This window comes from Dicentrarchus labrax, unplaced genomic scaffold (genome assembly GCF_905237075.1).
Source record: "Dicentrarchus labrax unplaced genomic scaffold, dlabrax2021, whole genome shotgun sequence".
Lineage (NCBI taxonomy): Eukaryota > Metazoa > Chordata > Actinopteri > Moronidae > Dicentrarchus > Dicentrarchus labrax.
In genome coordinates, this window is record NW_026136705.1 from 19900138 (window position 1) to 19917541 (window position 17404).

At 42.6% G+C, this 17404-nt stretch overlaps 1 protein-coding gene across 3 annotated transcripts in view; it reads right to left on the bottom strand.

The window, feature by feature from the left end:
* The window catches only part of caln2 (calneuron 2), a 29271-nt gene extending 12285 nt beyond the window's left edge, over positions 1-16986 (bottom strand). The window contains exons 1-4 of one of the 3 annotated variants that reach the window (XM_051400351.1): positions 16795-16986; positions 11522-11646; positions 6511-6654; positions 4515-4627 (exon numbers count right to left, since the gene is read on the bottom strand). In XM_051400351.1, the coding sequence (XP_051256311.1) occupies positions 4515-4627; positions 6511-6654; positions 11522-11639 (375 nt within the window). In that variant the 5' untranslated portion in view covers positions 11640-11646; positions 16795-16986. Of the gene's footprint in view, positions 1-4514; positions 4628-6510; positions 6655-11521; positions 11647-15574; positions 15922-16790 lie in introns of those variants that run through there. The other 2 variants (XM_051400350.1, XM_051400349.1) reach the window with 2 other exon arrangements.
* Positions 16987-17404: the final 418 nt, after the last annotated feature.

The window sequence follows — 17404 nt, forward strand, 5'->3', positions numbered from 1 at the left end:
TCATGCAACCTTGTGTGGCACTCCAGGGCAGAGAAACAGGCAGCGGCAGCAGAAGTTGGGAGGGCCGTAGCGGCATGATTTCTGCTCTCCTTCGTGCCAAAGCTGTCTCTGCTTTGAATGGATGCTCGGAAAGGGAGGAACAACTCTTTGGACTGAAGCCGCAGGACAGACAACATGACAGCTCAGAGTGGGAGCACGGAGAATGTACAATGTTCCTGTCTGTCTGTCTGAGGGGGGAAAAGCCACAGCAGAGGCACTACCTGTTACCAACAGAGTGATTTCTCCCTCTGGCCAGTCTCTGAAGGACCTCGACATCAACACAAACACACATAGTGACAGGGGATGCAAGACTGAAGAGTTTGCCCGTCAGAGAATTTTGTATTTCACTGAAAGAATTCAAATATGTGATGTGTGTATTTGTGTGCCTGTGAGTGTGTGTGTGACAGAAAAACAGCAGGGGATCGTGAGCAGTGACCGGTGACATTCTGAAGAAGCCAGGACACATCAATCAGAAGAACAGGTGCTTACACTCCGTCCCTCCCGTCTAATCCTGCCTGCCCTCGTACAGCAAAAGCTTGTTTCGTCAGTCGTCCACCTGCTTTGTCTTCTGACCCTTTTCTAAAAAGTCACAGAGAGTGACAACCTGCGAGCATTGTTTTTTTTTTTCTGTACTCTTTCTCCTATTTTTCTAACAGCAGTGCTGTGAGGGTTAGTTGACACCTACAAGTAAAGTGAAGGTTCTGTCTTTTTATTTTAAAACAAACCACGTTTGTACCAAAGTGCTTTAACCAAAAGGAGAATATAGACAGAGGATGCACGCAAATATATATGTGCACATAGAGGATGCATGTTAGTGTAAAACTGCAGGTAAGATAAGTTATTTTTAACAAAGACAGCAGAGGCTACAGCCAACCACAAATGAAAAATAGATCAATTAGAGCCACAGAAATGGAACCAGGCACAATTGTGTGTGATGTAATGAGAGACAATTCTTATAAATCATCAGATTTGTCAGTCTGAAGGAAAATGTTCCACAGTCGATGCTGAAACAGTGAAATCAGTGCTAAAACTGAAGAGGCCCTGTCCCAGTCACTTTCTAGACACTAGTGTTAAAATAATTGCACTTATGATACTACACTTTCCAAATCCACCAAATGGCAGTTATTATGTAACAGCAACACACCATGTTTTCTTTTTTTTAAATTACTCTGCATTTGGCATCCCTGGTCATCAGTATGAACATCGCAGACTGTCACAACAGATGCAGACGGGAGTGATAAGCCTGTCACTGGCTGACTATTTCATTCTGCTTTCTTCATCCTTCTTTTTAATATCTGTTGTCATTGACAAATATATATTGACAAAAGTTAATGGTAAAAAACTTTAATACATATTTTGACTGGTCGGCCGCCCAGAGAGATGTCAGTTGTTCAAGTGCTTTAAATGACTTGTTAGTTGACATCTTTAGCTGAATGTGACTGTTTTGTCTTATTAACAAGGTCAATCTCCATTTCATCAAGGTTGAAATGGAGATGCTGTCCCCCTACATGACTGCAGAATGTCTTGGGAGAAGGTCAAGGTGAATGTTTACATGCTACTTTGACATCCAGGGAGTAGCATCCCATCTCCTACCATCACTCAATCATGGTTTCCTTTACCCATGACCACAATCTTTCACTAACATTAAAGGAGTAGTTTGACATTTTGGAAAATCTGTGTTTACCCTTTCTTGTCAAGAGCTAGATGAGAAGATCAAAACAACTGTCATGTCTGTTAAATATGAAGCTGGAACCATGAGACAGTTAATTTAGTTTAGCATAAAGAGGGGAAATAGGACTATTGCTTTGTCGGTCACAGCAACATCCTTTTGTTGTCACTGTGAGGTTGCCAGGCAACCAGCAGAGACTCTAGAAAGTGACTGCACTAAGCTAAGCTAACGGGCTGTAGGCTGTAGCTTCATATTTACCGTAAAAACATAAGAATGGTATGGCCCAAAATGTTAAACTATTCCTATAAACAAGTAGTTATAGTTGCATAATAATATTAAAGAGTAACTTAACACAAGGCTGAAAAGCAGTGTTTCACTGGTGTCTCTGGTTGAAAGTTTTAAGCCTGTTTCACCTCTGTCCGCACATGGGATCAATGATGTCACATGGTCCTGGAGTACATGTGTACATCACTACAGCATTGTGAGAAATTAAACCTCAGGAGGTGAAGCAAAAAGCTTAACCTGTAATCATCAGAAACATGTTTAGGGGGTGTCAAGTTACTTTTTAAAAAGGCTACACATGATTTGTGGTAAAGAGGATTAAACAAGCTTTGGTGGTCCATTTATCATTTGTTTAATCCCCGATATTTCCCACATGTTGTGTCAAATGTACTTAAGCAATAACCCCAAAACTGATGTAGCTCCTCAAGACAAAACGCATTCTCCAAATGAATGTAATTGCACTGATAACATTTTTCAGGTACTGTGTGCCTCCGATAGAGGATTTTGCTAATTATCTCCTGCTTTTGCTCAGTGAAAACATATTTGTTCGAGACTATAAACACTGTTATGATATTGGCAAAAAATGTTTTTGTATCTTTTGGCACTGTAGCTTAATTTGCAATGGAAGAGTGGGTGCTTCCTTTTTCAAATGTAATTTACTGACTGTCAGCAGGAATGCGGTAACTTGAGTCAGGGGTTTTTCAAAGCAAATCTCCCCGAGGTTTTACTCAGACCATGCTACTGTAAAGGATAAACAGAAAAACAGAAATGTATTCTAGATGTTTCAATGCTACACTGAATCAAACAAGATGGGGAACAATCGCACAGAATTTATTCTACGCACACACAGACGAAAATGTGACACAAAACTTGGCGACAAATTTCCCCAATGAAGTCAATCATTATACATCTCACTGTGGATATTATCTGAACACACGGGACTGAGTCATTATGGCCCACCACGATGTGCCTCCTTCTCTTCCGTCTTTCTCTTTGCAATACAATGACTCTCCCTCTCCTCCTGTCTCCCTCTGAGGTCTGTGAAATATAAACAGACAGACACACACACACAGTTCTCACAGTCTTCAGAGACACACTTCCTCCCACCATTTCATCCCCTTTCTTCTCTCTCTACCTCCTCCTCCTCCTCTCGTCCTATACTATTTTTTGTTTTGCTCTCTGCTTTCATTGCTCGCTCCCTCTCTCCTCTCATTTTTCCGTCCCCTTCTTCCTGTTTTCTTTTGGTTTGTCACTCTTTGTGGAAGGTGAACATTTTAAATCACCCCTGAGACGCACACCGTCTGCGACCTTCATGAATCACACACCTCGTACCTCTTCTTTCATTTTCTCCCACTCTCCTCCTTTGTGGTTTTCCTTCATATTCCTGTATCTTTATGTGGGGCATCCCCCCTGCACCACCACTACCACCCTCCCCATCCTCACATATTGTCCAGCGTCCCTCTCTATTCTCTCATCTCTTTCAGCCTTGTTGGCTGGCACACTGTAGTCCGTCTTGCTCCATCCCTGCTTTATAGATGCAATGCGTCTCATTTATAGAAGGTGTTTTATTTCATACAATTTAGGAAATGATCTTGATGTTAAAATCAGCCGTTTTTTGCATGAATTTTGTTTGTTTTCTCATGTGTGAATGGCATAAATAGTCAATATTTTCTGAAGAGATTGCACAATGAAATCTAGGATAAGGAATGCCTATGTAAATGTGTGTAACCTGAAACACACACACCTCCTCATTTCAGTGAGTCACCCTCTAAATGTTTCTCCTCTCATTTGACTCAAGGAAAGCAGAGAACAGCTTCCTGAGAGCTGTCACCCTGCTCAACCAGCCATCCTCACACTCAACCGCCCCCCACTACCCCTACTCCCCCAACACACACTCAAAACGCTGCACTTTTCATTATTGTCGCATGTCTTAGCCTACATAAGAAGCAAAAAAAAAACCCACTCTGAGAGCAGCAGATTTTCTGTCCAGAACAATTTTTAAAAACAAAGGAAGCAGGTTCAAAAGCATGTAGATGAACCACAGCTTTATTCACCACTGTGCCCAGTTTGGACACTTGAAAACACACAAGCTCAGACTTTCCACATACAGGGGCACATCCCTGAAATCTTTATGATGGTAATACCTTCCGCAAAACTGTGAAAGATAAACACACACGCACACCCAAACCCAAAATCATAAACATAACTCAGTAAAGAAACACAGTCATGTCTCAGCAGGTCTCTTTTCCTTCAAGGCGAAAAGAAAAAAAGTATTTTTTTGTCAGGGAACAGAAGAAGCAGGTGGGGGGTCTGAAAGTGTGTTTTTGTGTGTGTATATGTGTATTTTTGCACTTAAGTAGGTGCATGCTTGTGCCGAGTCCCTGCAGAAACTAGGGCTTTGCTTAAGGATGTAAGCTCTGACTGCTGAAATACAGAGCCAGAGTTAGTGAGAGGAGGCGTACAAGATGGAACTGATAAATGACGAGGATTGTGAGTGATGAGAAACTCCAGCTTTGTCTTTCACCTGCCAGAAGATGTTGTCGATGGTGTTGCCCAGGAATCCTTCTCTGTTGTCGGACGACAGCAGTTTGGGCCCCAGTATCGTCATGAACTCCTCGAAGTCCACCTGGCCGTCCCCTGTGGGCAGATACGCACACACACGCACACAACCACACACACGGGCAGGGAGACAGACCGGGATAATAGAAAATCAGACACACAAACAGGAAGGCTGGCAGACCAGAGCTAAATAATGCATTTTATGCTGAAGTTTACTTTCTTGCCGAAACAAAGAAAAGCGCCCTGAGACAAATCAACAGATGGATGTGCCTTCATCCATGACAAGCACCCATGCATCATCACCACTAATTCACCTTTCAAATAAGGTGTGTGCACCTGTGCCAGTGCGCACACATGTTCATCTGTGTTCGAGCAATTGTGGGATCGTTTTTGCATTGAAGCAACAATTCAGGGAACATTTTGCAAATTTAACTTCTAAGGACACAACTTGTAAGTGTACATTATGTATTCTACTGCTGCATGTTGTTAGAGATAGCAATCAACAGGCAGTGTCCCGTAGAATTAATACTCAGTGAACATCTCCACTACAGCTTGTATTATATGAGTTACTGCATAGACTTATTAAGTATATATTGTCAATATTGATTTTTACCAGTTTACAGTGCTGTCTAATGTTCTGTTTATTGTTTGTTACAATAAGTAGCATATAAGAAGTATTAGCAGTCTACACAGTCTACATCCTTAGTACTGCTGTGTTAGTTTTGGTAGTAGGATAACACTTTATTTTATGGGTCTGTAATTTCTGAATAATTTCCAAGAGGTTCCTGGAAAGGACTTTTTAATTTTATACTAATTACAGAGAAAATGGAGACAATCTTCAGTTGGTACTCTTGCAATGAATTAATTCCAATTAATTGCAAGCAAATCAACATGTATGGAGAATTAAGTTTCTGCAGCTGTTCTTTCAAGGTGCCTTCTCCACCATGATTAGTGCCAAATTAGACAGTTCTTGACAAGGACATATCAGGTAAAAATAAAGCATGACCTTATAATACAGTATATTATTGGTGTATCAAACAGCATCGGTTCTTTGTTCTGAAACCTGACTGCAGTTTCTGAAAAATTCAGCTTTAAATGAGCATAATATAATCTTACATTTAAACCCTAAAGGAAAGATAAGAAGATAATGCCAGAGATCAGTGGATTAAGATTTCCTAAGACGGGTTTTAATGACATAAAATTAATCATCTGAAGAACTGTACAGGTTGTCTAACACCTGATAATACCTGACAGTCTTAAACTAATGGTGTCTGTTACTTTCAGTGCTTTGCTAGCAATGACATCGAGACGATAGAAGTCAGAGGTAGAGGATCTTAAGACCGATACTGTCCCTCCTCAGAACAAATGGCAGCACTGCTCTCAGATGGTCGGACTGCTCATGGAGGCTAAAGCAAAAAGCTTTTAGCTTTGACCTTTGATGTTTACTGCAAGCTGTGGAATCAAAAGCAGGCAGATAAGATCCAGTTGAGAGATTGACTATCTTGTCTGTGATGCAGGAACTCCTTAGGAGTAATTGCAATCCACTGTGAATTTACAAGCAGAGCTGGAGTTTAAGGAGCCAGACCAGACAGGTTCTCTCTTCATTGTCCCCAGGGGAATTTGTTTTTGACAATTGACTACCTGCTGCTTTTAGGGCAGTTTAGAAACAGTTTTAAAGGGACATTGTGAAGGAAGCTGTAACTCAAAATCCCACTCTGCCTCAAGCAAGTGAAAGAGGCAATAAGTTCTTTGTTTTGGCATCATTTTCATTTACATCAATTAAAATAAGCTCATCAAGTGTATACACATCATATTTAATATAAACTATAAACAAACATTATATACATGCAGTATATATTAAATAGCCACTTTTTTATGAAAAGGTTCTCTTCTAGTGTTTGCATGTGTCCATGTATGCTCTGTGGATGCACCCAAGTGTGTGTCCTTATGTAGTGCCTCACCATCCATGTCCAGTCTCTGCATGATGATGGCCAGCTCCACTTCGCTGGGCATGTAACCCAGGGAGCGCATGGCCATGCCCAGCTCCTGTTTGGAGATGAAACCATTCCCATCACGATCCAAAACGCGGAATGCCTCACGGATCTCTGCACAACAAAATCACAACATTTGATTGTACATATGATATGATCTATGTATGTCTGTCTGTCTTATATATACATAAATTGTTTTATTGATATTTATTGAATGCTTTGTTAACATTGTGGTAGATCCATTTATTTTTTATGTGTTAATTTTTGTTGGTGATGTGTGGCTTTCTGGTTAGTTTGGGACAAGGTTGGCAGGTGTGGTGCAGGATGTGAATGTGTCTTTCAGCTCTCTTTTACTTTTACATTTATTTTCCTCTTGTATCCTCTCGGCCTTAAAGGTCGGGGCTCATCACAGCAGAAATTAAACACTTCATCTCTTTATTACCATTAAAAATCCAAGGCTGGAACTTAATTGATTGACTGAGTGGTGTGTGTGATTCTACTAATTTCCTTTTATTCATTCATATTTGTGAAGCTGTGACTGACTCTCTGAAACATTTGTCATATTATTGGAATATTTGTTTGTGCAATAATTCTGACTTTTAATTTTGTTTTCCTTATTCATTTGTAAAAATGTGTGCGTTATTGTTTTTTTCAAATTGTCTCCTTGACATTCTGTGTTTTTGATCTTGGCATTCCTGCGTGATGTTTGTTGTCATTTCCTTGACTACACTGCTTGTTACACTACAGATCTTGTGGTAGTGTAAATAATGACTGTTGTCTCTCAGGGGCAAAGGCAGAAATAATGTGATGTTGTCATAACACCATAATACCTCTTAGAAGGGAGATTGGGGTGGATGGTTGGGTCATCAAACTGTATGACTTTGACACTGGAAACCACTGTTTGCATCCTGTCTCCTACCTCCGTTCAGCATTGATTCATTAAAATAATTACTGCATTCACTATTTTACACTAAAGTGGCTGTAATGAATATTTTTATATAAATAATGGCTTAAATTACTACTTGTATGTTAAATGGGTCACTTAAATAAACGAAAAGAGACTAAATTATTACCTGACTGTGCAGTTTCTCCATAGCTGTGCAGAGTTTGCTTATTGTTTTCATTTTCCAGCCCACAACTGAACTGTTTTTGGTGCTTCGCAATGCAGTGGGCAGTTGTTTTCAATGATACAGCTCTAAAAACCAATCGTACACTAACTGCTCGGCACCAAGCGGCAGACAGAGACAGTTAGTGACTCGCTGTTGAACATAGTGAAGCATTTAACAGCTAAAGAGCCAGATATTTCCCTGAGGAGGTGGTGATAGAGGCCAAAAGCAGAGGAAAAGGAAAATGAATGACACACCTCCAAATGAATGATAATGTTGGTCCTTAACTACTGGATGTGTAAATAAGCTACTGTTTGCACATGTTCACCATATCAGCTTAAAAGGTGATTATCAGTCTTGTGTTTACAACCTGTTCTAAGTGTCCAGAAATGTTCATTTAACGCAGGTTTAACCAAGCGGTTTTTATGCTGATATGACTCATTTCTAACCATAACAACAAGCACCAGATCAGAAAATGCTGATGTGTCCATTTGTCAGGGAGTGACAAACAACCCTCTCACTAAATTGTAACCATAAAAACTGCTTAATGACACAATGTTTCAATTGTTTCAAGTATGATCGCATCATCAGCCTCATACAATCCCAAAATGTAACAGTGAGCTGTCAGATGGTATCAGTGACAAGGACTAATCCATGAGATGAAATTAATGATTAACAGATTTTAGCAGGTCTGTAGATGGTGCTGAAAGGTGGTTCCCTGGTGCTGATAACAGGCTTTCCCATTAACGGGAAGTGCTGCAGCCTCATCCTCAGGCAAACCAAGGTGAGGGTGATCTCCCGCCCTCCCTCCCTCCCTTCCTCTTCCCTCCTCTCCCCTCTTTCTCACTCTCTTTCCTTGTCTCTCTTGCATCTTTATACACTTATTGTATTTTACAAACCCAGAGGGACCTGGACCAATCCCTCCACACAGCACAATCACCACCAGCATTGCCAAGAGCATTTCCGACTCTCTCCTCCCACATAAAAGGCTTCCTTCTAACTTGAAATTCCAAGTAAATGCGCACAGCTCACGAGGCATCTATCTGTTCGTGCAGCACAATTACTCAAACCTCTGAGGACATTCTTACAAAATACCATGGTCAATCTCTGGCTAATTACTTGTCAATCAGTTGGCACTATCTGTGCGGTGGTGGGAAGATGGGAGGCATTGCGTTGGGCTGGGGTGGTGGTGGTCGAATTTATCGACTTGATAAAGACAGCAGGGACAGGAAAGACTTTGCAAGTCTTTATTCAACATCTTTTCACAGGCGAGCGCTCCATTTTTCTGTGGCTCTCCACACTTCAGGGGTGGGAGAGGGTGTCATTTCAGCTGGCATACGGCATTTGTGCAAATCTTTACAGGAGAAACACAATCGAGAAGAGTAATAGCCGGCTGCACGTCGGAATTTAAATCACAATTTCCCCAAGACTAATCCTTTTCCTAACTTAAACGATGAATTTTACATGAAGTTCATCTCTCTCTGTGTCTCTCTCAGGCTGTGTGTCATTAATATTCTCGTCCCGACATGCTGCTCCTTCCTTCCTCTGTGTAATAAGTCTGTCTCAGATCTGCCTCCTATGTCTGTTTTTGCTGTCAGTTGCATGGGAGTTGAAGTTCAGTCGTAGCCCCAATCTGAGCCTGTAAATATCCCCTACGGCTGATAGCTAGACTTGAGCACCGTGCCACTGCCTCCCTTACTAAATAAAGTGAGAGTCAGAGGCAAGGGCTTGGGAATACGGTTGCGTGTGCGGCCTCCCAAAAACAAAGTGAGATGCATTTGTATGCAGGTCAACAGTAAAGCGTACAATTTCAATGGGCTACGAATGAGCTGGTCCGTGATGTACAACAGTGCAATGCTTGTGTGTATGTGTGTTTGCGTATGAGCATTCAGCCCTGCCTGTGTGTGGCTGTGTATTATGAAGTCAACCCCCCAGGACTGTACATGTTCTCACTGTGATTGATGAAACGCCTCAAAAGCAGAGAAAAGGATAGCAGCGATTCCAACACAGGGGTGATTAACTAGCCTTCTATCTCTGCTAACAGATGATCCTAGAAGAACCTTCAGCATCTCTCTGAAGTGGGATTAGGAGTTTTCAAATGCTGGCAGCAAATACCACGGATATTTTGTCCACATCAAACAATCCCATTGGTTAAGTTGCATCTGTGGCTGACAGGGCCTAGATAATGCTTCATCATAATATCTGGAGTCTAAGAGTCCAGATTCAATTTATATAATAGCTCTATAGGTCCAAACTACTTTACCCTTCTCATTGTCCTTGACAAACCAAACACAGACATTGGCCAACAGGACTAATGAGGATGAGGCATTTCAGTCACTGTACCAGCTTCAGTGGACTAAAACAACTGTTTCAGTGAACTGGGTTGAGTCGAGTTGTGCACAAGGGACGCTGGATTAAAAGATTTATGGGACAAAGTACTTCATACCAAAGCTCATTCGAGCAAACTACAATAGGCCACATGTATAAACACAAACAAACAGCTTCAGTCAGAAACACACTGTCATGCTGTTGGTCCTCGCTTGGTGAAAGGATTACTGTAGCTGTTTCTTTGTCACCAAAGCAACGCATGTAAGAAATATACGCTCTCAGTGCAGTGTAGAAGTCTTTGTTTTCTGCAGCTTGTCAAATAGCACATGTGAGGTTACGTCATAGGATTGCCTCAAATCAGGATCCAAATGTAATCACATACGGCATGCTTTAGGAGCCCTCAGCCTGCAGCCAGTCTGCATGGAAGTAAAACTCCCTTGTGGTTGTTACTACTTGGGTTTTATTTAGCTCTGGCCATTGGTTATGACAAATTTGGGACCCCCCTGCCCCAGACAGAACAACAACTAATTTATGATTTTCAATTGACTGAATAACTGCACCTTGTGTACTGTACTTGACCCTCAGGTTGAGAACCACTGCTTTAAAGGACCAGTGTGTAGGAATCAGTGGCATCTAGCTAGGAAGTTGCTGACTGCAATTGACTGAACAATGCTTGTGTCTGTATTTGTCAACTTGGGAATGAGAACAGGCTGTGAAGTGTGTAGGAGAAACTACGTGAAAGGCCCTGTCTAGAGCCAGTGCTTGGTTTGTCTGGTCTGAGCTACTGTAGAAACATGGTGGTTCAACATTGAAAGCATTTAATACAGTGGTTTACGTTCATAAATATATATCTAAACCAAACAAGAGCAGGTGCTGAGCAAATAATTAGATAAATAAACAGCTAGCGCACTGCAGGGCTCTGATTTAATTCACCAAGGTAACATTTCGAGCATCACCGCTGTTTATCAAACTGACAATGCACAACGCCATCTTATATACACATGATTCAGTCACATAATGAGTCAACATGAACAGAGTCTCTAATGTGGTAATATAACATGGTCAAAAGTACATCCACACATACACATTATATCCTGATAGAGCACACAGCATCTTGATGTTGTTTGATGAAGAGCAGTGTTGCTCAAAACATCACCTTTGCTTACAATCTCCCCACCCATAAAACAGGTCTTTGTGAGTTCTGGTGGCATCAATTTTCACAGTTGATTGTAAACTTGGATTAGGAGGAATATCAGTATAGTGGTGTCCTAATTCAGGCCCGGACATATATATTGAATTTCTGAACTTCATTTTGAGTCCTGTGATTGATTTTATTTCCTAAGCACCATAATTGGAAACCAATGCATCCAGTCAAGCTCTGACAAAATGGCTAAATGGAAAAACTTATCCCTGGGAGAATTGGGGCGTTGTAGTTGCATTGTTCCTCTAGTGAAACATTAATTGCCCAGTGCCTCACACTTTACTCTGCAAACCACCCCACCTCTTGCCCTCTCTCTCTCTCTCTGTGTCTCTGTTGGCACACTCACCTCCCAGCTCCTCGGTGGAAATGCTGGTGAGCTGGAAGGCTTCACTGCCTTCCGTCAGGGAGCTGCTCAGGTAGTTGTCTGGATAGAGCAGGCCCGCCCGCACATGGTGGAATGGCATCTTCTCCCTGCAGAGCAAAAACATACGCACAGTTTCTGAATAAACCTAGCATGTGTTTGAGAGAGAAAACGAAAGGTAAGAACCATTTGTGTCAGTATGGGCATGTGTATTCAAGCCCCGGCTACCAGCGCAGTCAGGAGCCTTTTTTAGAAACACAATCTCCTGTGGAGGGAACATTGTTCCTTCTACTCTGCTAATGCTCCTTTCTGGGAGAAACCACTGTCTCCTTGTGACACAATCACAGTGACAAATTATGTAATCATATTATAATTCAATGGAGTCACAAAAAAAACATTCCACTGTTATTGTTCTGATAAATACCAGAGTATAATCAGGAACTCTGTATTATCTAGCGATCATTCTCTTGCTGTCTTTCTCCTGCTCGCTCTTTGTTCAGTCTCCTTAGTCGACAGAGGAAAAGCACTAAAGTCTTGTCGCTCGCTAACATTTCTGCTAACCCCCCCAACCCCTCGTCAAATCCTCTGACTTCCTGTCCCGCCATACAATCACCACTGCCACCCAACACCTCAGAGAGACCTCAGGGCATGACAAGGCATCAGTCAACCACGGCCCATTGCTGTCGTGTGATCAGAGCGATTCTCTGATTTGATTCATGAGAGTTGCCCCCTCTGAGGGCTTTCCCAGTGTAATATTTTGACACTTTGGCAATATGCTTCATGTAATACTGCTGCCAATAGTACACGCTGAACTGAACTGAGTCGAGGTGAGTGCGAGAAAGAAGGATAGGGAGGGAGGGAGTCAGGGAGGAAGAGATAGTGATCCCAAGAGTATTCTGTGAGCGGGCTGCTGCCAGACAGAAGAGATAGAGATAGAAGTGGGGATGTCTTTTTCAGGGGAGACATGGTCAAAGTATAAACATACGCTCTCCTCTCCTCTCCTCTCCACACTGTTATTTGAGACTTAAACTCTTTGTGGATCTTGGAATCCGAGCCAAGGGAGGGAAAGGACACAGACTGAGCGTAAAGACAAAGACAGTGTAAAAGGTTAAGAGCCGTGGGATAGGTGCAAGTCTGCTCTGGTGATCTGTAGAGGACACCGGGTGTGAAAATGGCTGTGTGTACATGTGCATGAGAGCTAGACAGCAAACAGTGTGTGTGTGTGTGTGTGTGTGTGTGTGTGTGTGTGTGTGTGTGTGTGTGTGTTTGCAGAAAGGTGTGTATGTGCACATAGTTTGTGAGCTCTGAGGTAATGTAGTCTTCAGTCCATCTGCTCCTGGTTCTACTCTTGTCCCACCGGCACATTAAAGGTACTTGACATGTACCTGTTCTGCAGACATAGGTTTCGGCCAACAAGATGAAAACACACGCTAAGGTTTCATTGTTGGATCATTATCCACTTACTACCTGCCGAGAGCAACATACAGAATGAACTCTTTAAAATTTAATATTTGTGTTATATCTGTGTTATATGTAACTTTTGAAGGAGGAAATAACACATTTTCCTCTTACAAATGAGAAATAGAATTTATAAACAGTAAAACACTGCTATAGCCATCCATGGTCTGGTATGACCAGTAGCTTGTGGTGGCTAATGTTAGCTGTTGCTGTGAAAGTCAGTTTGCTAACTTTATGACTCTTCTGGACTCTCCTGCTCAAACATGGCATGTTATCATTTTTCCAAAATTATCAGTTCTGGTCACACTGGCTGCTGTTTAGTAAAAGGTTACACAGTGTTGCTTTAAGTTGCCAAGTGAAGCATGACAATATCAATGATATATTGCCACATTAACTCTGAGAGTTAATTAATTTTAAGATTTAATTAAATGAATAAATAAGATAATCACTAAGGAGATTGGCTGCCCCTCCAGTACATTTTACCTCGTGTGGCATCAGGTTTGTTTTATCATATGAAACGGCACAAGAAGCCTTTTACTTCAGTTTCTCAAAATGGCAGATAAAACAACTGAAATGTTGAGTGAAAAAAAATCACATCACACACGTTCATTCCGATATGATGGACGCAAACCTTTGACAGAAGAAACAAGGAAGCTTTTTTCAGGAAGCAACACGTTTATAAGTGTATGACTACTAATACGTATTACCAAGTGAGAGAGGTAGAGACAACCTTGGCTGCTTTTTCAAAGATAATTACACCTCTGCATCACATTTCAGTACCACCAGCACTGCATATACTTGAGTAAACATGTGCTTTATGGTGTCTACGTATGTGTGTTGGCATGTATATGCAGATACAGCAGATTGGTACATGCATATAGTTAATTTATGTGCACATGTATACAAAAGGTTTATTTTGGAGTGTATTTTGCATCTTTGCATGTTTAAATTCCCCTGGGTGCATTATTGCATGCATGTCTGTTAGAAACACATATATTTTCTCTGTGGTGGGTACAGTTGAGCAGAGGAGAATGATTTATATTTCCATCATGATACACAGTTTGTCACTATGTATCAGTGATTTGTTGTGCACTTACAAGTGAATATATCTAATCTATCTACTAAAGACAGGATGAAAAGTCACAATGAAGAATTATGAACATTTAATGGCTGTTCAATAAATGAAAAACCCTAAAGTCTTCAACTCCCCACATTAAACAGGACCCAGCAATTATTTAATCAGTGGACAAATTAATAAGACATATGATATGAAATTAATATGAGAATGTATTTCAACAGTCCATCTGCTCTCACAATTGTTCCCCTGACAGAAACACCCACTCATACATGGCAAAAACCAGCAGACGCACATACACATACATCAAACTCAGTCACACGCTGATTCTTTCTCATTTTTTCTACCTCTCTCTCACTCGCTCCTGATTTTTCTCCCATATATTTTTAGATTGTGGTTTTTCTACTCGTGAAAACACAGACTGTTGTCACAGAGACGGACATGAGAGCTGACAAGGACAAGCTTTAGCAGCAAACCTCCATCTGATAAGTCTCATTGCCTGGCAGAAGAGAGCAAGAAGAGGAAGAACAGACAGACAGGTGAGAGAGAGAGAGACAGGAAAAGGGGGGGGGGGGGATGAAAGGAGCAAATGAAAGCAGGCTGACTGACAGTGTTTGAACTACGGGGTCACCTGCGCCCCAGGGAGCCCAGTTTCAAGTCTGCAGTGTGGTGATCAGAACGAATTTAAGCTCAGACGGGAGGGAAGAGGCTGAGATGAAGGGAAAGGAGCAACTGAGATTGAACCAAAAAGCTGGGAATGGGGAGAAAGGAGAATCATGTTTTTTCCTCACCTCCCTCTGTCCCCATGGAGAGAAATGCATTAGCAGAATGGCAGAAAAGAACTGGGAGGTCACAACAGTATTTTTCCAACAACACATGCACAAGGCTGCCATCACAAGCAGGCAGCCCTGACAAGACAACAGAATAAAGCCTTATCAAGCCCAGATCAAAGGAAAACAGCTTGTTACAAGCTGCAGCCACCCATTAACCATCAAAACATGCAAAACTGTGTGATTTAACTTCATCCAGGGACTCTCTGATGTGTGTGAGATTTGTGAGCTGGCCAGACAAACTTCCAAGATAAATCAACAAATGATTCTCTTTTTACTTCAAGCCACTAAAATGTTATCTCTCCATGTCTTCTTCCAGTTTTGGAGATAAGGCACCTGCCTCCTGCCAAAACTAATAAGGGACCACTATTGATGAATTAAAGCTCCGGTGTTGGATAAACTGCAACTCTGCGATCTGTCAGATAGACTACAAAGCCAAACAAAATGGACAACAGGACAGACAAGTTACCTCAACAGGCTACCAGCAATAAAATGGCTTCTTATTAGATTTACTGTTAAACCAATAATAAAAAATGATGAATCGAATTCAAATAACTTGCTGTCTTTGCTTTTCTGTCTCTGCTCAATGTCACATTGTCTGTGTCCTACTGAAGTCACCTTGGGCAAAGATAGGCAGCCTCCACACAGCTGTGATCTCTGCTGTCTCTCTCTTACCCATCAAGGCTGTACTCTAAAATCGTTTCCTCAGCAGAGGCGCTGGATGGGCTGCCCATCTTGTCGCCTACAGCCGCCTCTCCCGGGGGTCAACTTGGGTCATCCAACACGCTCTATCTGACCCCACCACCAGCTGCTGCGCCAACTGAATAGCTCTGGCGCCTCACCACCAGCACGGCCAGAGGAGATGTGGACGTATGTGCCCTTGATCTTCTGTCAGATGGTCTGATGAAACAACGTTTGTTGGATGTTAAAAGAGCCCCACGCGACGGGAACAGAGTTGGACACCAGTGGTCTGCCACACTGCGCGCATCTGCAGGGGAAGGAAAGCAGCTGGACTCACACCGCCTGATGTTTCAAAGCCTCTGCTACATGTCACCCTTATTGCACAGAGAATGGGGTGCCTGAGAATTAAAAAAAAAAAAACATGCGCGCTACCCGCCAAAAATGCTCGCACCCACACCGCCCAACACCACGCACGTACTGTAACACCTTCCATCCGTTACCATCCACAGGCGGGTCTCCTCCAGGGTATCAGATGATGAATGTGTGTGAGGCAGGTGACAGATTTGGCCATCACGCTTTATGACTGTGGAGTTTTAGAGCATCTGGCAATGAGGATGAATACAACTGGGCTTTAGACTGCAGCCAGTCCTCATTTATCAGAACCAATATGTGAGCTGCTCCAGCTGAATGAACAGAAGAACGTCTGATGAAGCCACAAAGCATGATGTATAATGTCTGATGGAGTGCTTTACATCCCGCTGCGTGTTGAGACAATTATACTCTAATTACACTTATAGCGCGTGTGTGATGGACCTATAATCACCTAATCACACCGATCAAGCCCACGCAGCGCGCACCAACGCGCGCGACGCACACAAACAGCTGGGGAAAGATTTTGAGGAGCAGTTGAAATAGTCGGATACTGAATGCAAATAGACACAGACACAATTCTCTTGTCAGCCATTAAGACGCCACAGCTCATCTAGACTGTCAACACATACACAGAAGTCTATATACACGCGCGCACACGCTCGCGCAGAGGCGCGCTCCGCGCATTCACACAGATTACAACAGGTGCAGTCGCCTGCGCGGTTCCTGCGGCCATCAGCGGCACCGACGCATGGGCGGTCGGTCGCGGTAATCACCTTTATCACCTTTAACACTCCAACCCAGAGGTGACACACTAATTAACCGCCGGGGTTTAGCCTACCTACCTGCCTGTGAAACGACTGGTCCCCCCGGTGTCAGATTTCCCCCGCTCGGTTAGAACACCGTTGGCGGAGACGCTGAGGGTATTTTGAATTGCCAAGATGTGTTTAGTGTGTTTGCATCCGTCCTGCACTGTTGAGGAGTCCGTCCGACAGCCAAAGATGGACTCATTCAGTCTGAGTGTGGGACCAGCCTCGGGGATTCACCAGTGTGTCATGTGCTCCACACTTTTTAGATAGTTAGCCTATTTAAAAAAAGAAAATCCCCCAAAAAATCAACTGGTTTTGGTGAGGAGGAGGAGGTGGGTGATGGTGCTGGGAGATTTTATCCGTTTTTAGCTGAAGCCCAGACACACATGAATGGCCTCCCATCCGTTTTCTACATCTTACTTCTCATCGCCATATCTTGAAATTTTGGGATGAAGCAGTTGGTAGGTAGAGTGCCAAATCTTGCGTCCTATCAGCTCGCCCAGACGGACGCCACCCAGCCGCCCACGGGTCTGGGTCTAAGAACCGGTGCTGCTGTTGCTGTTGCTGTTGCTGTTGCTGCTGCTGATGATGATGCCGGTCGCCTCTTATACAATAATAAATCACGATTTAAAATTCAATCTACTCT